The sequence below is a fragment of the Oncorhynchus mykiss genome, chromosome 16 (assembly GCF_013265735.2).
Source record: "Oncorhynchus mykiss isolate Arlee chromosome 16, USDA_OmykA_1.1, whole genome shotgun sequence".
In the NCBI taxonomy this organism is placed as follows: Eukaryota; Metazoa; Chordata; class Actinopteri; order Salmoniformes; family Salmonidae; genus Oncorhynchus; species Oncorhynchus mykiss.
The window spans coordinates 44794370-44822127 of NC_048580.1; the positions used below are offsets into that span (position 1 = coordinate 44794370).

General features: G+C 47.2%; 1 protein-coding gene across 1 annotated transcript in view; it reads right to left on the reverse strand.

Moving 5' to 3' along the window:
• The window catches only part of plxna2 (plexin A2), a 342953-nt gene that overhangs the window by 172631 nt on the left and 142564 nt on the right, over window positions 1-27758 (reverse strand). The window contains exon 4 of the mRNA XM_036947019.1: window positions 26887-27021. Within this exon, the coding sequence (XP_036802914.1) occupies window positions 26887-27021 (135 nt within the window). The remainder of the gene's footprint in view (window positions 1-26886; window positions 27022-27758) is intronic.

Here is a 27758-nt window from a genome sequence, read left to right on the forward strand (position 1 = left end):
TACTGACTCTCGTGATGTTACCATAGGTTACTGACTCTACTGACGATACCACAGGTTACTGACTGTGCTGACGTTACCATAGGTTACTGACTCTGCTGACGTTACCATAGGTTACTGACTGTACTGACGTTACCATAGATTACTGACTGTGCTGACGTTACCATAGGTTACTGACTCTACTGACATTACCATAGGTTACTGACGTTACCATAGGTTACTGACTCTACCATAGGTTACTGACGTTACCATAGGTAACTGACTCTACTGACGTTACCATAGGTTACTGACTCTACTGACGTTACCATAGGTTACTGACTCTACTGATGTTACCATAGGTTACTGACTGTACTGACGTTACCATAGGTTACTGACTCTACTGACGTTACCATAGGTTACCAACTCTACTGACGTTACCATAGGTTACTGACTCTACTGATGTTACCATAGGTTACTGACTCTACTGACGTTACCATAGGTTACTGACTCTACTGACGTTACCATAGGTTACTGACTCTACTGACGTTACCATAGGTTACTGACTCTACTGATGTTACTATAGGTTACTGACTCTACTGACGTTACCATAGGCTACTGACTCTACTGACATTACCATAGGTTACTGACTCTACTAACGTTACCATAGGTTACTGACTCTACTGACGTTACCATAGGCTACTGACTCTACTGACATTACCATAGGTTACTGACTCTACCATAGGTTACTGACTCTACTGACGTTACCATAGGCTACTGACTCTACCATAGGTTACTGACTCTACTGACGTTACCATAGGCTACTGACTCTACTGACATTACCATAGGTTACTGACTCTACTGAGGTTACCATAGGTTACTGACTCTACTGAGGTTACCATAGGTTACTGACTGTACTGATGTTACTATAGGCTACTAACTTTACCATAGGTTACGGACTCTACTGACGTTACCATAGGTTACTGACTCTACTGACGTTACCATAGGTTACTGACTCTACTGACGTTACCATAGGTTACTGACCGTACTGATGTTACTATAGGTTACTGACTGTACTGACTTTACCATAGGTTACGGACTCTACTGACGTTACCATAGGTTACTGACTCTACTAACGTTACCATAGGTTACTGACTCTACTGACGTTACCATAGGTTACTGACTGTACTGACGTTACCATAGGTTACTGACTCTACTAACGTTACCATAGGTTACTGACTGTACTGACGTTACCATAGGTTACTGACTGTACTGACGTTACCATAGGTTACTGACTGTACTGACGTTACCATAGGTTACTGACTCTACTAACGTTACCATAGGTTACTGACTGTACTGACGTTACCATAGGTTACTGACTGTACTGATGTTACCATAGGCTACTGACTCTACTGACGTTACCATAGGTTACTGACTCTACTGACTTTACCATAGGTTACTGACTCTACCGACGTTACACACGCGCTTCAGAAGATAGGCAGAGAGGTTTTTATTTAGCTACAGAAGAATGAATGAACTTGTTCAGTGTTAGTTAAGGATAGGGTCTAGTTATCACATATCACTTTGGATTTATTAACTACAAAAAGGTAAGATGTGTTTTGCAAACAAAAGGTTGTTAGCTAGCTAGCTTAAAGGACATCGAAAACTCCTCCACAGAAGCCGCTCCTACTAGGTATAATTCTACACCCTAATTTGGATAATGCATGTCATAACAAGATGCCCAGGGCTTCCCCACCTGCACAATTTCAATCACATCTTGTGCCATAGGCACAACTAGCTTGCCTGCTCTATCCGCACTGATTGGTGAAGTAATTTAATGAGCTATACTGAACACAAATATAAACGCAACATGCGACAACTTTAACTATTTTACTAAGTTACAATTCATATAAGGAAATCAGTCAATTTTAATTAAATTCATTAGGCCCTAATCTATGGATTTCACATGACTGGGCAGGGGCACAGCCATGGGTTGGCCTGGGAGGGCATAGGCCCACCCCCATGGGAGCCAGGCACACCCACTGGGGAGCCAGGTCCAGCCAATCAGAATGCATTTTTTTTCTCCAACAAAAGGGCTTTATTACAGACAGAAATACTCCTCAGTTTCATCAGCTGTCCTGGTGGCTGGTCTTAGACGATCCAGCAGGTGAAAAAGGCCTGATGTGGAGGCCCTGGGCTGGCGTGGATACACGTATCTGCGAGTTGTGAGGCCAGCTGGACGTACTGCTAAATTCTCTAAAGCAACGTTGGAGGTGGCTTATGGTAGAGAAATAAACATTAAATTATCTGCCAACAACTCTGGTGGACATTCGTGCAGTCAGCCTGCCAATTGCACACTCCCTTAAAAGTTGAGACATCTGTGGCATAGTGTTGTGTAACAAAGCATTTTATTGTCCCCAGCACAAGGTGCATATGTGTAATGATCATGCTGTTTAATCAGCTTCTTGATATGCCATACCTGTCAGGTGGCTGGATTATCTGGCAAAAATAAATGCTCACTAACAGGGATGTAAAAACATTTGAGAGAAATAAGCTTTTTGTGCATATGGAACATTTCTGGGATCTTTTATTTCAGCGCATGAAACATGGGACCAACACTTTACATGTTGCGTTAAATTTTTTGTTCAGTATAAATGTACAAAACAGGTTAAAAAAGGAACAGAAAATAACCATATGAACCAGTACTTTTCTGTGGTCCGAACTGGTTCAGAACTTTATTTAGCTGGTAGGAACAGTGGAACGGAACAAAAAATATAAACGTTTTGTTGAGAAGTTTTAAAAAAACTTTAAAAAAAAGAGAGAGAGAGAGAGACAGAGAGAGAGATAGAGGTAGAGAGAGAGAGAGGTAGAGAGAGAGGTAGAGAGAGAGAGGTAGAGAGAGAGAAAGAGGTAGAGAGAGAGAGAGGTAGAGAGAGAGAGGTAAAGAGAGAGAGGTAGAGAGAGAGAAAGAGGTAGAGAGAGAGAGAGGTAGAGAGAGAGAGGTAAAGAGAGAGAGGTAGAGAGAGAGAGGTAGAGAGAGAGAGGTAAAGAGAGAGAGGTAGAGAGAGAGAGGTAGAGAGAGAGAGGTAAAGAGAGAGAGGTAGAGAGAGAGAGGTAAAGAGAGAGAGGTAGAGAGAGAGAGGTAGAGAGAGAGCTCCCCCAACATTTGCCATAGTTTCATAGAGCTCTACAAAGACACAATGAGTTTTAACACCCACTACTTACACACCTCCACTAGCTGATCTGGTCGCTGCAGAATAGAGAATATAGATGATCTATTTCTTTACTTTGTAGCAGCAGAATATTCCTTCCTCAGAGGGGAAAAAAAGGAACGCGGGAGAGGGAGGAAGAAAGAGAGGAGGGTGAGGCAGGCTGGGATCAGATAGAGAGCAGAGTAGAGCAGGCCAGAGCAGAGGAGACCAGAGCAGTGCAGACCAGAGCAGAGGAGACCAGAACAGAGGAGACCAGAGCAGAGGAGACCAGAGCAGAGGAGACCAGAACGGAGGAGACCAGAGCAGAGAAGGCCAGAGCAGAGAAGACCAGAGCAGAGAAGACCAGAGCAGAGGAGACCAGAGCAGAGGAGACCAGAGCAGAGAAGACCAGAGCAGAGCAGGCCAGAGCAGAGGAGACCAGAGCAGAGAAGACCAGAGCAGAGCAGGCCAGAGCAGAGCAGGCCAGAGCAGAGGAGACCAGAGCAGAGGAGACCAGAGCAGAGCAGGCCAGAGCAGAGGAGACCAGAGCAGAGCAGGCCAGAGCAGAGGAGACCAGAGCAGAGCAGAGGAGACCAGCGCAGGGCAGAGGAGACCAGAGCAGAGCAGACCAGAGCAAAGTAGACCATAGCAGAGGAGACCAGAGCAGAGCAGGCAGAAAGCAGGTCGCCTCATCTCCCCTCCCAGTCTCTCCATTTCATACCGTCGCCACTGTGGGCTCTCCTCTCCTTTCTTTGTTCTGTAATTCAGTCAGGGGGCTACAGTAAGAAGAGGGAATTACATAGATGGCACTCCCACGCTGTGTCCAGGACCGTCATTGCCTCCCTCTAAGATTATAGAGCCATGCTGGCATTTAGGAGGTGTACAACAGAGCAGGGTGTGTGTGTGGGTACATCCTGACCCTCTCACTGTGACTCTCAGCATAACTCCCCTCTCTTGTCCTCGCAGCAGACAGTGGCTCAAGCGGCAGAGCACTGTGGGATGTTGCGTTGTAATGGAGGGGGCGGTGGCCGCCGTCACACCGCGGCTGATTGCTACCTGGCGCCCCTCCTCTCAGTCAGTCATTCACACAGACGGAGAGAGAGACAGAACGGGCCCCACCACACTGTTGTATGTGACCGCTGTAGTTCTGGTTCTGGTCATTCAAAGTGGTTAAGAATGATGGGGCTGGAACAAGGAGTCTCGTCTCTAAACGTTAAAGCAGTTAGAGAACCAGGCCTGATGTATCCTGCCTCCAGGAGTAGAGGTCAGAATAGAGAGTGATAGAGTATTGAAGAATGGGAGTACTTTGAAGACAGATCATTCTACACTATGGAGCTGGGGAGGGAACGATGTCTCTTAACAGGTTTGTGGGGAGGAAGTGAAGAAAGATACATAGCTGTCTGCTCTTCCTCCCTGATGCCCATGTCTGTCTGTCTGTCTGTCTGTCTGTCTGTCTGTCTGTCTGTCTGTCTGTCTGTCTGTCTGTCTGTCTGTCTGTCTGTCTGTCTGTCTGTCTGTCTGTCTGTCTGTCTGTCTGTCTCCGTGGACCCTGCATCTGCCTCTGCCTGTCTTCCTCTGACACTATAACCAGTAATGAGAACCATTCTCTAGTCTGCATGTGAAGAGTTAATAACACAGCCGCCCATCAACAGGCTTGTGATGGAGAGGGAGGGTGTGTGTGTTTGTGAGGAGGGAGCCTCCCCGGCACGCTTAGGGTTGTCTGTCGGCGAGGGGGGTATTGATTTAGACAGACTAGCCAGACAGAGAAGGGCATTCTGGTGTAGCAGAGGGGGGTGTCAGTGTGTGTGTGTGTGTGTGTGTGTGTGTGTCAGTGTTATTTTCAGATATATTACCGTCTTTGTTGACACGTCTGCCTTTGTGTGTGTATGTGCGTGTTTGTTTGTTCTTTGTCTCTGTGTGGCTCCCTCCTCCACGGTGATGGTGTACATACAGATGGTGGGTTTGGCTGCACCCCACTGCTCCGGTGGCTAGCTGGGCTGTGGGGCTTTGGGTTGGGGTGTGTGTAGAGGGCTGGGGTGAGGTGTGGGCCTGTGGTGCGGGGAGCAGCAGGATGTGAGGACGAGGGCAGCGAGGGATGGGAGGGAGGGGTGAGGTGTGGGGCTGTGGTGCGGAGAGCAGCAGGATGTGAGGACGAGGGCAGCGAGGGATGGGAGGGAGGGGTGGGGTGTGGGGCTGTGATGCGGAGAGCAGCAGGATGTGAGGACGAGGGCAGCGAGGGATAGGAGGGAGGGGTGGGGTGTGGGGCTGTGGTGCGGAGAGCAGCAGGATGTGAGGACGAGGGCAGCGAGGGATGGGAGGGAGGGGTGAGGTGTGGGGCTGTGGTGCGGGGAGCAGCAGGATGTGAGGATGAGGGCAGCGAGGGATGGGAGGGAGGGGTGGGGTGTGGGGCTGTGGTGCGGAGAGCAGCAGGATGTGAGGACGAGGGCAGCGAGGGATGGGAGGGAGGGGTGGGGTGTGGGGCTGTGGTGCGGAGAGCAGCAGGATGTGAGGACGAGGGCAGCGAGGGATGGGAGGGAGGGGTGGGTTTGTTAGTAGAGAGGGATTGACAACCGAACAGGCTCAGGTGGCACAGAGACATTCTACTCAGATCCCTCCACAATACCCCTGTCTATCTCTTTCCCTCACTCTCTTTCCCTGTCTCTCTCTTTCCCTTTCTCTCTCTCTAGTTCTCTCTCCCAATTCAATTCAATAGCTTTATTGTCATGGGAAACGTATGTTTACATTGGCAAAGCAAGTGACGTAGATAATAAACAAAAGTGAAATAAACAATCAGAAATGAATAGTAAATGTTACACTCACAAAAGTTTAAAAGGAATAGACAATTCAAATGTCATATTACGGCTATGTACAGTGTTGCAACTATGTGCAAATAGTTGAAGTACAAGAGGGAAAATACAGTGCCTTGCGAAAGTATTCGGCCCCCTTGAACTTTGCGACCTTTTGCCACATTTCAGGCTTCAAACATAAAGATATAAAACTGTATTTTTTTTGTGAAGAATCAACAACAAGTGGGACACAATCATGAAGTGGAACGACATTTATTGGATATTTCAAACTTTTTTAACAAATCAAAAACTGAAAAATTGGGCGTGCAAAATTATCTGACCAGTACGACAACTGGGTGTGTCTCCTACAACCACGTGTATGACTCTCTTAATTCACTACTATACCATGGAAGGCTGGGGAATATAGGAACAGGTGTGTGTGGTGGTAAAAAGAGAGAGAGAGAGAGAGAGAGAAAGAGAAAGAGAGCAGAAGAGAGAGAGAGAGAGAGAGAGAGAGAGAAATAGAAAGTCCCCCAGTCTCTTTGTTTGATGAGGTGTTATAAGGAGAGAATATAATGAGATTAAACCCTCTCTCTCTCCCATCCTACTCTCGGGACTGTTTCCTTAGTAGAACTGTTTACTAACCAGGGCAAGTTACTAGCTTTAGATACCGCAGGGTGCAAAATGCAAGATAAACATTCCCTCTCAGAAGAATTGATTTAGCCGATTATATACAGTACAGTAGGCTACATGTATGATGGGCGACAGGTAGCCTAGTGGATAAGAGCAAAAGGTCACGAGTTCGAATCCCCGAGCTGGCTAGGTGTAAATCTGTCGTTATGCCCTTGAGCAAGGCACTTGACCCTAATCGCTCCTGTAAGTCGCTCTGGATAAGAGCGTCTGCTAAATGACTAAAATGTCAATGAGGTCTGCAACTCACAAGGCTTTGCTACAGCAGGCTGAAACCACACAGTATGGAGCTGATGCTCTTCCTCTACCGCAAAACCCTCACAGCAGGATTCTAACTGAACATCTCTCCACCACATCCATCATCCTGTGGCCCTTTCAATTACACAACTCTGATCTTGTCAGGACCAAATATCTCGCTGCACTCTGGTCCTGCCGTTATCAAATATCCCATTTACAAGTGCAGAGCTAATATTTCACCAGGCTGTCTGCCTCTCTGTGGCTCTGCTTTAAATCACCGGCCTTATCTATTCCATACTCCTTCTCATATTATTTGTCCTACATTTTGCATGGTGTATACGATGTGATATACAGTGATCCACATTCATCTTTTATCTGTGAGGGTATGCATAAGTACCTGCGTCGACGACTGTGAGAATGCGTGTTCTCTCTAGGCTCTCCCTGCATGAGGCCGGCTCAGCACTGAGCTCTCCTCTAGTGACTTCCATTAACCAGCCTCCGGCTGTTCCTTATACCGCTAGCTATTACACTGGAATTACTGCTGCATAGGGACACAACACACACATGCATGAGCACACACACACACGCATAGTCACATACACATGGTCTTCGGGCTGTCCCCGTAGGAGAACCCGTTTTGGTTCCAGGCAAAACCCTCTTTGCTCCCAGGTAGAACCATTTTTGGTTCAATGTAGAACCCACTGCGGGAAGGGTTCCACTTGGAACCCAAAAGGGTTCTACCTGGAACCAACAAAGGTTCTTCAAAGGGTTCTCCAATGGGGACAGCCGAAGAACCCTTTGAGGTTCTAGATAGCACCTTTTATTCTAAGAGTGTGTAGATATGAATGCCACAAGAATTACACGGATGGAATTTTATGCATCGTTTTCTCTTTATTTAACCAGCCCACCACCCACCACCCACCACCCACCCACCACCCACCAACCACCCACCACCCACCAACCACCCACCACCCACCCGCCCTTCGTTCACAAAATATTTCATGACCCTAAACACGCCCGGCGGATATAACCGCGGAGACAGAGGGTTATGAGTCAACCCGCGCATCACTAACACACACAACACAGACACACACACAACACAGACACACACGGACTGATTTGCATCCTATCAAACAGCACCTGTCTGCCAATAACATGTCACCTCATCTCCGTGGACCTGCCAATCAGGGGGTCTAGAGGAGATGCAGGCAGAATGGAGGGATATTGCCTGTAGCCACTCTGCAGCTCTCGACTCTCTACACAAACAGCATATTAGCATGTCAATAAAAACATGACTTACCTCACACTTTCACAGGGTTGGTTAACTCCTGATATTCCTCAGGTCTCATCCGAAAGAGGTAAATCTGCTTTTCGTTTTAATGCACCCCACTGCTTGAACAATTTGCAGATTTGATTCAAATTGGATGTTCTGGTGCCGCTCAGGCAGTTTAGAGCGTTTCTCAGTTTCGCAGAGAAATGTAACTGTTGTTTTTGATTGTGTTTTGTGTATTTTGTGTGTGTATTTTAACATGTATTTATGCATGCGTAGTTTTAAATGAGCACATGGTATCTTGATGTGTATTGTGTACACAGGCTTCACCTGGAAATGAGACCCTCGGTCTCAGTGTTGACTCCCTGTTAAAACAAAGGTTCAATCAAAAACAGGCCTCTATAGGAACACGCTACGTTACTGCGACAAATCACTATGAGAAGCCTTCTGCATTTCTCCTCGAAGAGAGACTTCAGACTGAACGGACAACACTGAACAGGACAGAACATGAAGACTCAGTTCATCAAGCACTACAGATCTGGCTGACAGCTCTGTCGGGGTGGTGAGACAGAGAGAGAGATGAGAGAGAGAGAGACGGCGAGAGAGGCATCGTGGGATGAGTCCTCCCTGCGGTCCTGTTCTGATAGAGGGGAGTAAGAGAGGAGAGAGTAAAGTCCGATGAGATAGAGAGAAGGAGGAAGAGGAGAGAGTAAAGTCAGATGAGATAGAGAGAGGGAGGAAGAGGAGAGAGTAAAGTCAGATGCGAACGAGAGAGGGAGGAAGAGGAGAGAGTAAGGAAGAGGAGAGGAAGAGGAGAGACTAAAGTCAGATGAGATAGAGAAAGGGAGGAAGAGGAGAGAGTAAAGTCAGATGAGATCGAGAGAGGGAGGAAGAGGAGAGAGTAAAGTCAGATGAGATCGAGAGAGGGAGGAAGAGGAGAGAGTAAGTCAGATGAGATCGAGAGAGGGAGGAAGAGGAGAGGAAGAGGAGAGAGTAAAGTCAGATGAGATTGAGAGAGGGAGGAAGAGGAGGGAGTAAAGTCAGATGAGATCGAGAGAGGGAGAGGGAGGAGGAGGAGGGAGGGAGAGAGACGGAGAGAAATAATCGAGGGGGACTGGGCTGTTGTTTCTCGCTTCTAGCTGCTGCCGTATTCTGGGTAGAATAAGGTCAGAGCCGTCACCACCACTGTGTTCAGCAGGAAAACGATCAACTCTCACAGCGCTCTGTGTTTCCCACTGCAGCACAACCATTTGGAGACCAGACACACAGCATATGATAATAACAATTTGGTGGGCGCTTATATTTGTCCTATTTCACACATGTACAAGTGTGTATTATACAGATGTGTGAATTGGAGATATGATGCAGGTCTAGTAGCTTGTCGTCCTGCGCCAGGCAGCCCACGGTTACAGGAAAGCAGGGCAACAGGCAGGCAGGACCGTACCGGACCTCCCACTAGCCTGCCAAACCAGACCAGACGAACCCAAGGCCTGCTCAGTGCATGCACACACACACCTAGTACGCACACACACCTTTAGGCCCAGACACACCTGTAGCGTTGGCCGGCCAAGAGTACTTAGTTTCAATTCAGTTTCAGTTTTTATTAGTCGTATGTACAGGATACACATGGTGTACACCGTCCACTCTCTCTCTCTCTCCTCTACAACTATAGCATTCTCCATAGCGCCTCAGGGCTGAGACACCCGCTGGGAGATATTTCAAGAGCACTGAAGTTGTTGTTGTTATTGTCCACACTCACAACAGAGGAGGAGAGAGTCATTATGCATTGCAGACTGTAGCTGTAGACAGACAGAGAGACAGAGAGAGAGGGGCAGGCTGGGGAATATGACTGGCTTTGAGCACATAGAGAAAGAGAGAGAGAGAGCGAGAGAGAGAGAGAGAGAGAGAGAAACAGCGAGAGAGAGAGAGAAACAGAGCGAGAGAGAGAGAGAGAGAGAGAGAGAGAGAAACAGAGAGAGAGAGCGAGAAACAGAGCGAGAGAGAGAGAGAGAGAGAGAGAGAGAGAGAGAGAGAGAGAGAGAGAGAGAGAGAAACAGAGAGAGAGAGCGAGAAACAGAGAGAGAGAGAGAGAGAGAGAGAGAGAGAGAGAGAGACAGAGAGAGAGAGAGAAACAGAGAGAGAGAGCGAGAAACAGAGAGAGAGAGAGAGAGAGAGAGAGAGAGAGAGAGAGAGAGAGAGAGAGAGAGATTGAGAGAGAGAGAGAGAGAGAGAGAGAGAGAGAGGTATATGACTTAATAAAATGTATGTACACAGAAAACAAGTGTGCAATAAAAAAAAAAAAAACAAAGAACAGAATTCTTTTCACAATGTCGAGGTGTGAGACAAGGCTGCAGTTTGAGTCCAAATCTTTTCAACATTTATATCAATGAATTAGCAGACATGTTGGACCATTCTCCAGCCCCAGGACAGGACTCAAACTATTTGACACAGAGGTGAAATACCTGCTATATGCTGATGACTTGGTACTTCTATCACCAACCAAAGAAGGTCTTCAACAGAACATTAATATTATAGAGCAATATTGCTATAATTGGGCCCTGGCAGTAAATTTCCAAAAAACGAAAATCATGATTTTCAAAAAAAATGCAGATCAGAAACACAAATATAAATTTACCCTGAACAACACCTTAATTGATCACACTAAATATTACACCTACCTTGGTCTGACCATATCTACATCGGGAAACTTTAATATGGCAGTGAATGCACTCAAAGAAAAAGCCCGCAGAGCAATGTATGCAATAAAAATGAAATTATTCAAAATCAACATCCCAATATTTGACAGTGTAATCCTACCAATAGCTCTTTATGGAAGTGAGGTATGGGGGCCACTCAATAAACTGGACTTTAAAATGTGGGACATCCAATTGAAGCCCTACATGCAGAATTCTGTCGGAAAATTCTACAAATCCAGAGAAATACACCAACTAATGCATGTAGGGCCGTTTTCCAGTAATAATTAAAATACAGAAAAGATCATTCAAATTTTGGCTACATCTAAATTCAAGTACAAATTCAAGTCTGCAATTTAAAGCACTTCAAACCCAAGAGCTGAGCCCAGAAACGAGCCCTCTCAGTCAGCTGGTGTTGGCCAACCAAGCTGACACCAGCACTGCTTCAAAAAAAAGAATTCCAATAAGCAAATTCATGAACCAATCAAAGGAATCATATTTACATTGGAAAAACGAAACAAAATCCCAAAGCCGACTAAATTGCTATCTGACCCTAAACAGAGAATATGAATTGGCTGAATATCTCTACTCTGTCAGAGATACGAAGCAGAGACAGATCCTTACCAAGTACAGGCTGAGTGACCACTGATTGGCAATAGAAACTGGCAGACATAAAAAACCAAAAAAAACAGAGAGAGAGAGAGAGAGAGAGAGAGAAACAGAGAGAGAGAGAAACAGAGAGAGAGAGAGAGAGAGAGAGAGAGAAAAACAGAGAGCGAGAGAGAGAAAAACAGAGAGAGAGAGAGAGAGAGAGCGAGAGAGAGAAACAGAGAGAGAGAGAGAGAGAGAGAGAGAGAAACAGAGAGAAAAACAGAGAGAGAGAGAGAGAGAGAGAGAGAGAGAGAGAGATGCAGACACATACACAGCACCACTGCCTCCTACAATTAGATGACAAACAATAATGATAGCAGCACGACATCCTCTCCTCCACCACCACTGTCTGTTGTCTTACTATCTCCCCCCTGACAGACTGAACCAACTCCAGACAGCCTGATGCCTTGAACTGGCACTCACCAACTCCCCCAGACTCTGACTGCTTTAATTAGGCTTGTAAATAATTATTGCAATTAAAGCCTACAATTAGGATAGTGAAACGTCAGCCCGCCATTAGTGGCAAGAAAGGATGCCGGAGGATTCTGTAGACGGGCTGGGAAACACACACAAAGGCTGGGTGACATTATGCAGTCACACGTACAGTCACAGGGAGATTCACATGGAGGCAGGGATGACGACTGATGACAGAGTAACATCTCAATTAGCGTTCCTCTCTGATTATCCTGCCAGACCTGCTCTGCTCTGCTCCTGAGCCCTCTACACATCAGAGAGAGAGAGAGAGAGACTAAGAGAGAAGAAAACGAGATAAAATCCATTCTTTTTCACAGTGAGTAAGAAAAAAGCCAAGTAAGAATATTGAGTAAAGATGCTGTGCTTTGCACCTAATCACCTAATCAGTGTAATCAGAGAGGAAGAAATACATGTCTGGATATTTGGGGCCTGAAACGAGTTCAAGCACATTTGGGTACTCTTTCTCTCCACGATCATGGACAACGCTGTGTCTGACGTCTCTGATAGTGAACGATCAACTGACCACACTAGACATGCAGACTTCATACCATCTAGCTACAGGTCATTCATTGTAAGGTCATCATCCACAGTGTAGTGGGGCGGCAGCTAACCTAGTGGTTAGAGCGTTGGGCCACTAACCGAAAAGGTTGCTGGATTGAATCCCTGAGCTGACAAGGTAAAAATCTGTTGTTCTGAGCAAGGCAGTTAACCCACTGTTCCCCGGGCAACGTGGATGTGGATTATTAAGGCCTGCACCTCTATGATTCAGAGGGGTTGAATGCGTTAGACACATTTCAGTTGAAGGCATTCAGTTGTACAACTGACTAGGTACCTCCCTTTAGTAAGAGAAAGAAATAAGGGATGGAGGTGGTATAGATATCAGTCTAGCCTGCTTCCATGGCAGAAATAAGCTAAAGAGGGGTCAGAAGAACCCGGTATAAATCAGCAACACGTCAAACCAGTCAAATGTAGCTAAGGCTGTCCCAGCGACTTCTAGACGATTTAACGACTTCCCTGTTTGTGTGTATGTGTGTGTGCCCGTTCGGCTGAGCTTCCTGTGCTGCTCGCTGCTCCACGTGTGTGCGCACCCGTCACTTGTGCCCCTTCCCCCGCCTCACGGTCCTCCCCCACCTCACGGTCCTCCCCCGCCCCTCCCCCGCCTCTCGGTCCTCCCTCGCCTCACGGTCCTCCCCCGCCTCACGGTACTCCCCCGCCTCTCGGTCCTCCCCCGCCTCTCGTCCTCCCCCGCCTCACGTTCTCCCCCGCCTTGCCGTCCTCCCCCGTCTCTCGGTCCTCCCCCGCCTCTCGGTCCATCCCCGCCTCATTGTCCTCCCCCGCCTCACGGTCCTCTCCAGCCTCACGGTCCTCCCCCACCTCACGGTCCTCTCTGAATTTATTCAATTGGTCCCTTGTTGTTAAATGACACCACAGGCTAAATAATAATATATTTAAAAAAAGTTATTTTCTAAAAAGTTGTTTTATTTTTTATACCTTACTCTGTTTTTTTCTGTGCGGTTTAATTATTTAATTGGTTTATTTATGTTCTCCTTCAAATGTATCATCGAGAGACTGAAGGACAGCATGATCATAACACACAGTACCGGTCAAAAGTTTAGACACACCAACTCATTCCAGGCGTTTTCTTTATTTTTACTATTTTCTACATTATAGAATAATAGTGAAGACATCAAAACTATGAAATAACACATATGGAATCAAGTAGTAACCAAAAAATTGTTAAACAAATCAAAATCTATTTTAGATTTTAGATTCTTCAAAGTAGACAGCTTTTGCCTTGATGACAGCTTTGATATCAGACAGACCACCCTGGCATGGGACCTCCTCTATTGACTAATACCAGACAGACCACCCTGGCATGGGACCTCCTCTATTGACTAATACCAGACAGACCACGGGACCTCCTCTATTGACTAATACCAGACAGAGCACCCTGGCATGGGACCTCCTCTATTGACTAATATCAGACAGACCACCCTGGCATGGGACCTCCTCTATTGACTAATACCAGACAGACCACCCTGGCATGGGACCTCCTCTATTGACTAATACCAGACAGACCACCCTGGCATGGGACCTCCTCTATTGACTAATACCAGACAGACCACCCTGGCATGGGACCTCCTCTATTGACTAATACCAGACAGACCACCCTGGCATGGGACCTCCTCTATTGACTAATACCAGACAGACCACCCTGGCATGGGACCTCCTCTATTGACTAATACCAGACAGACCACCCTGGCATGGGACCTCCTCTATTGACTAATACCAGACAGACCACGGGACCTCCTCTATTGACTAATACCAGACAGACCACGGGACCTCCTCTATTGACTAATACCAGACAGACCACGGGACCTCCTCTATTGACTAATACCAGACAGACCACCCTGGCATGGGACCTCCTCTATTGACTAATACCAGACAGACCACCCTGGCATGGGACCTCCTCTATTGACTAATATCAGACAGACCACCCTGGCATGGGACCTCCTCTATTGACTAATACCAGACAGACCACCCTGGCATGGGACCTCCTCTATTGACTAATACCAGACAGACCACCCTGGCATGGGACCTCCTCTATTGACTAATACCAGACAGACCACCCTGGCATGGGACCTCCTCTATTGACTAATACCAGACAGACCACCCTGGCATGGGACCTCCTCTATTGACTAATACCAGACAGACCACCCTGGCATGGGACCTCCTCTATTGACTAATACCACTCATAACCCATCTAAACCAGGAAGCATGGCAAGGTCTCATTTCAGGCTGTGGCTGAAAACTAGCAGCCCTTTAACCGTCTTCAGCTGTACGGACGGAGCAGCCGTGGCTATTCAGCGAGTAGTCTTTCATTGACCTGATCTTAGTGGAGAGGGTGGGGGTGTGGGGGGTGAGGAAAAGGGCAAAGGGGAAGCGGAAGAGGGGAGAAGGGGGAGACTGGGACCTCCGTGAGCCCTGCACCCTCCTAATAATTAATGCGTTGATGAGGGCTGACAGGACGTGTGCTGCTATCAAATAATGAGGTTAGGATTGGACCATGGTTCCAGGGCACACATGCTGATTAACACTAATCCTGGCTTAAATCAATTAACAATGCATACTCAGGGATTTATGCTAATGAGCTAGCTGCTTTGTTAGCAGGGGTGAAGGAACTTGGTGACCGTGGCGTTCACACGTCAGACAGAGGAACGTGGCAGGAACATGGCTAACAAGACTAGGAGTGGCCTCTCGAAATCGAGAGTAGAAACACACATATGGCGTGTAAACACACTCAGCATGCATACACACACACACACACACACACATAGCTGTTAGTCATACACATGGATGCCACGCATCTCGTGACCCAATCAGCAGCCACCATCCCTAGGCTGACCCTGTCATGTGACCCCTGTGGTTTGATATACAATCTCAGTTAGCCTCTGACCCTCCATCCCCTGACCTAACCGACCAGAGAGAGCACAGACACTCTCAGTCTCACACACGCATTCACACACACACACACACACACACACACACACACACACACACACACACACACACACACACACTGCTGCAGGTTGCAGTGAGCAGTTAGTCGGGGGGATTGAAAATGATTTCTATTGAATGAGATGCTAAATGGCTTCATCAATAAGGTGGGATGGCTGTATTGACTGGCATTTATCCCGGTTTGTCCAGGTGTCAATACCAAGTGAAGTTGTCAGCCGGTCGGCCCTCACCCCTGCGGCAGCCAACCTGACCCCAGTACAGCCCTAACATAGCTAACATCTCAGATGAAGGATGATGCCACTTTATTAGGGACTGTTGTAGGAACAACTGACTGGCTAGCTGGCTTAACTGCTATAATGTAGTATAGTGTAGAGTAGAGTAATGTAGTATAGTGTAGTGCAGTTTAGTATAGTGTAGTCTAGTCTAGTGTAGTTTAGTATAGTGTAGTCTAGTCTAGTGTAGTATAGTGTAGTGTAGTCTAGTGCAGACTAGTCTAGTACAGTGTAGTCTAGTGTAGTCTAGTCTAGTGCAGTGCAGTGTAGTATAGTCTAGTCTAGTGTAGTACAGTGTTGTCTAGTGCTGTCTAGTACAGTGTTGTCTAGTGTAGTGTAGTACAGTGTAGTCTAGTACAGTGTAGTCTAGTGTTGTCTAGTGTAGTCTTGTCCAGTATAGTGTGGTCTAGTGTAGTGTAGTCTAGTACAGTGTAGTCTAGTCTAGTGTAGTCTAGTCTAGTGTAGTCTAGTATAGTGTAGTCTAGTGTGGTGTAATCTAGTACAGTGTTGTCTAGTGTAGTGGAGTGTAGTCTAGTGTAGTCTTGTGTAGTCTAGTATAGTGTAGTCTAGTGTAGTCTGGTGTAGTGTGTAGTGTAGTGTTGTGTAGTCTAGAGTAGTCCAGTGTAGTGCAGTGTAGTCCAGTGTAGTGTGGTGTAGTCTAGTGTAGTGTAGGGTGTAGCGTAGTGTTGAGTAGTGTAGTGTAATGTAGTGTAGTGTGTCCCATACACATGCGTTGTAAACAGAGGAGTACTAGTTGGGGTGACTCACCTCTCCTCAGTCTTGTACTGCCCATACGTGGACGTGTTGCGTGAACCATCATGGCTCAACTGCCTCAGATAGAGCTCTTTGTCCTTACCCCTTCTTCCATAAAAACACAGCCGCATGTATTTCATGGTCGCATGGCATCATATATGGCATTACATTGTCAAATGTGTCGTGTAATGGAAAGCCCATTTAAAACTAATACAAACTCTAATATGGCTGTATGATTCCTGGTACTTAAATCACCATGGCTAGAAAAACCAACCATGTATGGACACAATTGAGGGATTAAGAATTCATTCATGAACCACTACAAGGATAGGATGCAGCCTCACAGCTCCTCTTCAAAAGACATTAACAGGGAATGACTGATGTGACTCTTTTTTTTAAGAAACATATATATTATATACAGCGCGTTTGGAAAGTATTCAGACCCCTTAACTTTTTCCAAATTTTGTTACGTTACAACCTTATTCTAAAAAAGGATTACATCGTTTCCCCCCCTCATCAATCTATACACAATATCCCATAATAATAATAAAGCAAAAACATTTATAAATTATTCAGACCCTTTACTCAGTACTTTGTTGAAGAACCTTTGGCAGTGATTACAGCCTCGCGTCTTCTTTGATATGATACTACAAGCTTGGCACATCTGTATTTGGGGAGTTTCTCTAATTCTTCTCTGCAGATCCTCTCAAGCTCTATCAGGTTGGATGGGGGATGTAACTGCACAGATATTTTCAGGCCTCTCAAGAAATTTTTGATTTGGGCCTCCCGGGTGGTGCAGTGGTCTAGAGCACTGCAGTGCAGTGCTAGCTGTGCCACCAGAGACTCTGGATTCGCGCCCAGGCTCTGTCGCAGCCGGCCGCGACCGGGAGGTCCGTGGAGTGACGCACAACTGCCTTTCGTCATCCGGGTTAGGGAGGGTTTGGCCGGTAGGGATATCCTTGTCTCATTGTGCACCAGCGACTCCTGTGGCGGGCCGGGCGCAGTGCACGCTAACCAGGTTGCCAGGTGCACGGTGTTTCGTCCGACACATTGGTGCAGCTGGCTTCCGGGTTGGATGCGCGCTGTGTTAAGAAGCAGTGCGGCTTGGTTGGGTTGTGTTTCGGAGGATGCATGGCTTTCGACCTTCGTCTCTCCCGAGCCCGTACGGGAGTTGTAGCGATGAGACAAGACAGTAACCACTAACAATTGGATACCATGAAATTGGGGAAAAACAGGGGTAAAATTCAAAAAAATTTAAATAATGTTTGATTAGGGTTCAAGTCTGGGCTCTGGCTGGGCCACTCATGGACATTCAGAGACTCCTACGTTGTCTTCCTATTGGAAGGGCAACATTCGCCCCAGTCTGAGGTCCTGAGTGCACTGGAGCAGGTTTTCATCAATAATCTCTCTGTACTTTGCTCCGTTCATCTTTCCCTCGATTATGACTAGTCTCCCAGTCCCTGCCTCTGAAAAACATCCTCACAGCATGATGCTGCCACCACCATGCTTCACCGTAGGGATGGTGCCAGGTTTCCTCCAGACATGACACTTGGCATTCAAGCCAAAGATTTCAATCTACGTTTCATCTTGTTTCTCATTGTCTGAGAGTCCTTTAAGTGCCTTTTGGCAAACTCCAGGCACGCTGGCCTATGCCTTTTACTGAGCAATGGCTTCCATCTGGCCACTCTACCATAAAGGCCTGATTGGTGGAGTGCTGCAGAGATGGTTGTCCTTCTGGAAGGTTCTCCCATCTCCGCAAAGGAACACTGGAGCTCTCAGAACGACCATCAGGTTATTGGTCACCTCCCTGACAAAGGCCCTTCTCCCCCGATTGCTCAGTTTGTCCGTGCGGCCAGTTCTAGGAAGATTCTTGGTGGTTCCAAACTTCTTCCATTTAAGAACGATGGAGGCCACTGTGTTCTTGGGAACCTTCAATGTTGGAGATTTTGTTTTGGAACTTTTCCCCAGTTCTGTGCCTCGACACAATCCTGTCTCGGAGCTCTACGGAAAATTCCTTCGACCTCATGGCTTGGTTTCTTCTCTGACATGCACTGTCAATTGTGAGACCTTATATAGACAGGTGTGTGCCTTTCCAAATCATGTCCAATAAATTGAATTTACCACAGGTGGACTCCAATCAAGTTGTAGAAACATCTCAAGAATGATCAATGGAAACAGGATGCACCTGAGCTCAATTTCGAGTATCATAGCAAAGGGTGTGAATACTTATGTAAATAAGGTATGTAACTTATTTATTTATTTTTATTACCTGCAAGCTTGTAGCGTCATACCCAAGAAGACTCAAGGCTGTAATCGCTGCCAAAGGTTCTTCAATAAAGTACTGAGTAAAGGGTATGAATACTTATGTAAATAGAATATTTCAGTTATAATTTAAAAAAATACATAGAATAGAAAAACAACCATTTTTGCTTTGTCATTATGGGGTATTGTGTGTAGATTGATCAGTAACCATTTTTTATGCCATCAATTTTAGAATAAGGCTGTAACGTAACAAAATGTGGAAAAAGTCAAGGGGTCTGAATACTTTCCAAATGCACTGTAAGAGCCTTATGTGGCTAGGTCACTGGAACAGTCTGAAAAGAGGCTTGATGATTTCAACACATTCCATTCCATTCTAGGGTCCTTTGATTCTATCCTGAAAGCAGCCGTCTGATTGTTCAACCCCTCTATTCTTGTGGTGAGAGCCTATTTAATGGCAGTTTTTGTACGGGGCCGGCAGGGTGACAGTGATGTGTGAGAGCCACGAGAGATCAGGGTCAACGGTCAAAACCCTCTACTTGTTCCCTTTCTGCGGCTAAAACAGCTGCCTCCTAACATGGCTGCCTTCAGGTCAGAGCAGGGTCACGGGACGGAGATGGACAAGACCGGGTTGGAGGAGAGTGTGGAAGGGGCACTTGACTACAAACTCAGAGAAAGTGAGCGTGAGAGAGAGGAAGGAGAGGGCCAGTAGAGAGAAAGGAGAACGTGAATGGAGGGATAGAGGGAGAAGGAAAGACAGAGAGACCATTAACCACCAGTCTTTTGTCCAGCTGCCATCTTGACATCACTCACTATTCTTTGCCCTCTTTTGTTGGTCATTATTTTTTCAACTTTTCCCAGACTTCCCCTATCGCCCTACTGTATGTGCAGGTCATTGTTCCTGTTCTTGAATGCTCCAGAATGCAGGAGTCACACTGAGCTAACATTCTAGACCTCAGGTCCTCTTCATGGAGCTGCTGTCTGAAGAGGAGTTTAAATAGAGTGGCTCGTTTTAAAGGCCAAGTCTAGTAGAGGAGGGAGGAGGGAGGAGAGAGAGGAGAGGTGGAGAGAGAGAGAGCAAGGAAGAGAGGAGAGAACGAGAGAGAGGAGATAGAGGAGAGGTGGAGAGAGAGAGAGCAAGGAAGAGAGGAGAGAACGAGAGCGAGAAAGAGAGAAAGAGAGGAGAGAGAGTGGTGAGAGGGGGGAGAGAGAGAGAGAGAGAGAGAAAGAGAGGAGAGAGAGTGGTGAGAGGGGGGAGAGAGAGAGAGAAAGAGAGGAGAGAGAGAATGGTGAGAGGGGGGAGAGAGAGCTCTTAAGAGAATATTAATGTTGCTTTGTTCTCATTAATCACATCCTCCTGTTCCATTTTGTTCCTGAGTTCCGCACGCACGCACGCACGCACGCACGCACGCACGCACGCACGCACGCACGCACGCACGCACGCACGCACGCACGCACGCACACACACACACACACACACACACACACACACACACACACACACACACACACACACACACACACACACACACACACACACACACACACACACACACACACACACTTGAAGTGCACACCTCCCTCCCTCTCTAATGGCTGTGAGCCAATCCAATCTGCATGTGGTCTATATGGTGTAAACCTGGGAAACAAAAGACTCTCCAGGAACAGTGCTGCTTTACGGAGGACTAGATTGGGCTCTGCTCTGCAACATCAGCCCTGCCTCTGCAGGATCACACCAGCCTAATATCAGCTCTTCTCCAGACGGTGTTTGCCCATTAACACATGAAATCACACTGTCATATGCACCAAGGTCTGGCATTCTAATGATCCAGTGGTGTGTCACCCAATCTAAGCCTGGCAGCAGAAGGTGTGAATAAATCCTATTTCCAATTTCTCCCGGCTTGATAACCGCTGAACCCATTTCCTCCGAATGTCTTTACGCTGCTTAAACAAAGGTAAAGAAGAGTGGGGGGTTTGGGGATAGGGGATAGAAGGTGGATTGGGGGGGGGGGGGGCATTGAGCCCAAAATCCTACAAAAATAAATAAATATAAAAAGGAAATCATGCATGGATTTCAAATTTCACAGCTGAGCACTTGGGAGAAATTGCCAAGCTTGAAAAAAAAAATGTGGGAGTATTTTCTTTGCAAATGATCTCTGAGCTGTAATGTTGCCGATGTTACATGGTATGATGGGGGGGGGGGGGGGGGGGGGGGGGGGGGGGGGGGAGGCATTCCCTGCTAAAGTGACTGTTCAAGAGTGACAGAGACAGCAGCACGTCTGTATGTGGCTGTAAAGAGGGGGGTGAGGATAGACATAATCTAGCCTGTTAAAGGCTAGTGTGTTATACAGGCCAGCTAGGTCTCTGTGGGTTAGTCACACCACTGGGACTCTCACACTCCTCTTCATTCAGAGGTGGACAAAAGAAAGCTGCTATTTCACTGGAACGAGCGTGAGTGTTAAGTGTACCTTTGGCAAACATCCTAAAACATCATAAAGTCAACACCTGGGCCTGGATCCATAAATCGTCTCATAGCAGGAGCTGATCAGCACTAGATGCTTTGTGAATACAGGCCATGAATTATTCTCCAGCCTACGTTTGTGACCGAATACTATACCATTAAAACAACAGACTAGTTCCTCTACTGTTTGTGTGTGTGTGTGTGTGTGTGTGTGTGTGTGCGTGTGCGTGCGCGTGTGTGCGTGCGTGTGTGTGAGTGTGTGTGTGCCTAGTCGTGTGTGTGTGTGTGTGTGTGCCTAGTCGTGTGTGTGCCTAGTCGTGTGTGTGTGTGTGTGTGCCTAGTCGTGTGTGTGCCTAGTCGTGTGTGTGTGTGTGTGTGTGTGTGTGTGTGTGTGTGTGTGTGTGTGTGTGTGGGTGTGTGTGTGTGCCTAGTCGTGTGTGTGTGTGTGTGTGTGCCTAGTCGTGTGTGTGCCTAGTTGTGTGTATGTGTGTGTGTTTGTGTGTGTGTGTGCCTAGTCGTGTGTTTGCCTAGTCGTGTGTGTGTGTGCCTAGTCGTGTGTGTGCCTAGTCATGTGTGTGTGTGTGTGTGTGTGTGTGTGTGTGTGTGCCTAGTTGTGTGTGTGCCTAGTCGTGTGTGTGTGTGTGTGTGTGTGTGTGTGTGTGTGTGTGTGTGTATGTGTGTGTGCATGCGTGCGTGCGCTCGTGCGTGCGTGCACTCGTGTGTGTGTGTGTGTGTGTATCAGAACACTGTGTGAAAACAACAGACTAGTCCCTTTCCTCCACATGTGCTGCGGCTGCATCTGACTGATGTTAGGCTCTAATTGGTGTTTGGAGAAGCAGCCAGGGTAAATATAATGGTTTCTCCACAGGTATCACTTCTGAAAGCCCTCACATGTGAGATCTGGATTATTCCACATGAATCATTTATTGCTGACAACACCGGCCGGTTGACCACAGCACAACGCACACACACACACACACACGACTAGGCACACACACACACACACACACACACACACACACACATGCACGCACGCACGCATACACACACTAACACACCTCCCAGCCAGCGGCAGTCTGCCACAACGACAACAATCCATCCAGTGATTCCACTCAACAGTGTGTGATGATGATATTGGGCCAATCACAATGGCCATGAAAGGGCCTAATCAAAACATAAATAATCCACCTTACAAAAGAGAATTCTTGATGGCCAGGTGATTGTCCCAATTCATGCCTCTCTCTCCACTGCATCACATCGATAAAACCCACAACAAAGAGAACAAATACCCTGTAAGCAGCCCTGTGCAGCTCAGTGTGCGACTGGCAGTGTGTGTGTGTGTGTGTGTGTGCGTGCGTGCGTGCTTGCGTGTGCGTGTGTCTCACTTTTGTTACCCCACCTGGTGGCTATGCAAACAGAGCTAGTCTTATTCTGAGGCAGAGCACGTTCTCCCATGAGGAGAAGACAAACAGTAGCCAGCCAGTGACTAGTGGCTAGGTGAGGCAGGGTGGGGCCGGCAGAACTAACACACTCCTGGATTTACATGTGGAGTCAGCGCCAGGTGTTTCTCAGCATAGAGATAAAATCACAGGGAGGCTTGCCCTCATAGATCCCCAATCCTCTAGAATGGATGCATTCGCCATCAGTCTAACAAAGGGATTGTTCTATCTCTAGGTCTAACTGCTTTCCATACCTGTTTCAGGAGCCTCTATTGCTCCCAGAGCTGTTACAAGCCCCTTTGTATTGGGCTCGAGCTTGGCTCTAGCCTTCAGATGATGTAGTGTTTGATAGAGGTGCACACGTGTCAACTGTGTTATTCTGTTTGAAAAGGCAGTGCTTCTGATCAAATATAAAACAGAGAAACGTGAGGCATTTCATCACGAGACATTTCACATGATTTCAACACAAACTCATCAACCTCTCTTACACACGCGCACACTTCCATAGGGAAGGCTGTTCAGCTGAATATGCTAAAACAACTCTGACCTTTTCCTTCCATCGCTGCATTGGCCTTCAGCTCTCCTCCACATCACCATGGTTAAAAGTCCTAAAGGACACACTGTTCCCTATACAGTGCACCACTTTTGACCAGGGCAAGTATGTACAGAATAGGGTGCCATTCGGGACACTGAATTATAACCCTATAAATAACTAGCACCACGCCACAGACTTACTGACTGCACTGCTACTCCCCCTAACATGTGGTCTGAGACACACGCGTTCCTCAAAGGATCGTCATGACCGACGGCCTGACTGGAGACATACAGGGTCCCTTTGTTTGAGTCAGGGATCTCAACTCGAGCCCATGTGACACAACTCTCTATTGGTGTAACTTTGAAAGAGTCAGTCAAGTGAAGACAAAAGCTGGATGAATCTGGAGGAAAAAAAGGCATAAATATCTCCCGAGACAAAAGTAGGTGTCGGCCGGGCAGGCGGAGGGAGCACCGTGATGTATGAATCAAATCAAATAACAGTGGTGAGTGTCTCCAGTCTGTCCTGTCAGTGATGATCCAGCACCCTGCACGCACACAGGCAAGGCACGCTCACTCAGACACAGACACAGACACACGCACACACACACACACACACACACACGCACACACACACACGCACACACACACACATCACTCCTAAAGAAAGGCAGCCATTCAGCCAGCTCTTTCATCAGTTCCAGCACACTGCCTCACATTGGACCAATCTGACTGGATCATTACTATGGTGGATGGTATTGTCATTAAAGCTGGAAAAACAAAAGCTAGTTTGAGATGGCACTACAATTTGAATCGATCGAATGAAAAAGAGACATTTGAGAAATGTGCGTGAGCGAGGGTGTGTGTGTGTGTGTGTGTGTGTGTGTGTGTGCGAGCGAGCGAGCGAGCGAGTGAGAGAGATTGAGAGTCCTTTGTAAGTGCTAGACAATGTCTTCTGAATACTCCTTAATAGAGTAAATGAACAGGGTCTATGCATATGCACTAGATGTAATCTATACTGTATAGCGAGAGAGAGGCTGGATGTAGAGGCACAAATAATTTTTGGAGACATTCATTTGAATATTAAATTTAGAGAGCAGTGTTCACAAGTGTGTGTAATTATAGCATTTGCGTGAGTGTGTGTGTGAAAGCCAGAGCCAGAACAGTATCAGAGAATCAATGCAAATAAGATCAGAGAAGGTGTGTGTGTGTCTGTGTGTGCGCTCCACACCTCCCACATCCTTCTCACCCCTGACACAACACACACAGAGGGGTGTGATGGAGATCTGTCTGAGAGGCCAGATCCTGGAGTGGGCTCCCTCTGCTCTCTGCAAACATTACCACCATGAGCCCAACACACACACGCACACACTCTTTCTCTCTCCCTCTCTGCCAGCCTCTTCATCCCTGCGCCAGACACACACACACACACACACACACACAGTCTCATTGTTATTCCAAGTAGGAAGCAACAACTGGAGCCAAATCTGTCCCCTCTCCACTCTTCAATTTGCTATCACCCCCCCCCCCCCTCCCCCTTTTGTTTATCATCTACTTAAATCATGTGTTTCGCCTCCAACGCCTCGACGATGGAACAGGGTGTCGTCTCTATCAGAAGCAACCCATGATGCTGAGGAGCTGTGATCACGGCATCATGTGGACAGTGGACACAGTGGAATAATGGTCGGGGTGTCAGTGTTACACGCTCTTAAAGGCTATGAGTCATTGTCAAGTGACTGGCGGTATACAATGTACAATGTTATTCACTGTCAGTCGAGGGATGTTGTGGTAACGGTCTGGTCTGATGACGACCATCCCAGGTTTCCTCAGGCTATATGCTGTAGTAGCGGCGATAGGAGATGCTGTACCATTACGAAGTACTGATATGAGTCGCTGGACTACCCTGTGCTAAGAAAGGTTCTCCTTCCGCGTGTGAAAAGACCGGGTGTCACATAGACAAGTCACACGGCAGATTATCACACTATAGGGACGCAATCAGAACCTTGGCATGACGGTACGCTCAACCCACAGCCATGTCCCTATGAAGTAGGCCAGGGTAAGGCTGGATGGCAGTATTCGCTGAGTGTTACAGGAGAAATAGAAAGGGGGGGGGTAGCGAAGGACAGAGAGAGAGAGAGAGAGAGAGAGAGAGAGAGAGAGAGAGAAAGAGAGAGAGAGAGAGAGAGAAAGAGAGAGAGCGAGAGAGAGAGAGAGAGAGACGGAAAGAGAGGGAGAGGCTGTGGGTGTGTAGTATAGAGCGTGTCTGACTTGGGCTGAATCCTAATCCTGTTACTCTGTGAAGTGTGACTGTGGAGCAGAGAAGCAGCCCCGTTGAACATGCACGGCAACAAGCACGGCAACAAGTCAGTGGCGGTGTGACGTCCTCATCCACATTCTCTACGCCCCCACTAGCACCTGGAGAGAGAGAGAGAGACAGGCGACCCACTGCCAAAATACGAGTGACATAAACAACAATGGACACGTCACTACTCTTCTTCAGACATGACTGAGTGAAGGACGACAAATCAAAGCCTGCACCGAGACCAAAGCACAAATGGAAGACACTCTAAAATACATCAACACCAATCAGCAGCCTAGCAACGTACACTGGGCATGTGCAGGAATCAACCCAATCAGGGATGCCCATTCCTTTGCTTTCCTGATCATGTGACTAGAGGAGACTACAGGGGCTGTTGGTGATAGCAGGTCGTCTAGATAGAGTAGCCAGAAGCTAGCTACCAGGGTATTCCAGTCTTGCCATATACAGAGCCAGTCTCCTTCCTTGTGTGACCTGCCTCAGTCCCTCCTCAGGCCCAGTGGAGGCCAATTGGTTTCTCTTTAAAGGGTAGGAGGAGAGGAGAGACAGTCATCTGTCACCTCTGTCTGACAGTGTAATGCTGTGTAGCCGGATGTCTTTGAGGCTCTGCTCTCTTCTCCTCTGAGCCTGTTTAATATGAGGCCCTATTGATGGCTATCTGCTATCAGCTGCTGCTGTGCTGTGGTGGCCATGCTTTGTCACTTCATTAGAAGTGTGGTGACGGGGTGACCTTGCACTTTGTCTCCTCCTCCTCACTCCTCCAGCTGTCCCTCTTCCCCTCATCACTCACTCTTTCTTCGTACCACGCAGCCAGCCAGTTCCCTACACTCTCTCTCTCTCTCTCTCTCTCTCTCTCTCTCTCTCTCTCTCTCTCTCCCTCTCTATCTCTCCCTCTCTCTCTCTCTCTCTCTCCCTCTCTCTCTCTCTCTCTCTCCCTCTCTACCCTCATCCCTAATACCCGCTCCTTCCTACATTACCAGATACTGTCACCCCCCCCCACACACACACACACACACCGCTTGCGTGCCACCCTGGTTACTTATAGTGTCACACAAAGGGGTGGGGGGGTGGGGTGGCTATCAGAGCGTGCAAACACAAACAAACACACACACACACACACACACACACACACACACACACACACAAGGTGCCACTTTGCCATGTCATTATCAATGCTGCTTGATATCAGCTGTACGTGCAGTCACAATGTACCCCTGTGACCTGTCTTCTACCGAACAGCAGCATTGTGTGTGTGTGTGTGTGTGTGTGTGTGTGTGTGTGTGTGTGTGTGTGTGTGTGTGTGTGTGTGTGTGTGTGTGTGTGTGTGTGTGTGTGTGTGCGTCAATGTGTGTGTGTGTGGCTTTACTCACCTGTTTCTCTGACATGACGTAGAGGTAGTTGTGGTCCAGAGAGAAGGCCATGTCTCTGAGGATGGGGCTGCCGTCCTTGATGACCAGCTTCGTCTCATACTGCACCCCACCGTGAGGAGGACCGTCCACACGGATCTGACCGGACAGAGAGACACACAAAGGGTTAACATTCCTGTATTAAACACACGATGACTGACGGAGAGACAGAGACACACTGAGGTTAGATGTTACTGTGTAGTATGAAAAAGTAAATATGACGGCAGTATAGCATTTCAAATGACCTCAGATATATTAGATATCTAGATATATTGTCTCAAACATGACATTGGGGATCTCAATGTTAAAGCCACATGCTAGGATTTTGTCTTTTTTCTGACATTGGTGTAGGTCATTAGCACATATATGAACCACTGATTGAAAACACATCGCCACAGTGTAAAAACGCTCTAATGTCTTGTGTCTTCCCAAATAAAGGTTGCCACTTCCCAAATAAAGGTTGCCACTTCCCAAATAAAGGTTGCCACTTCCCAAATAAAGGTTGCCACTTCCCAAATAAAGGTTGCACTTCCCAAATAAAGGATGCCACCTCCCAAATAAAGGTTGCACTTCCCAAATAAAGGATGCCACCTCCCAAATAAAGGTTGCACATCCCAAATAAAGGTTGCCACTTCCCAAATAAAGGTTGCCGCTTCCCAAATAAAGGATGCCACATCCCAAATAAAGGTTGCACTTCCCAAATAAAGGTTGCCACCTCCCAAATAAAGGTTGCACTTCCCAAATAAAGGATGCCACCTCCCAAATAAAGGATGCCACCTCCCAAATAAAGGTTGCACTTCCCAAATAAAGGTTGCCGCTTCCCAAATAAAGGTTGC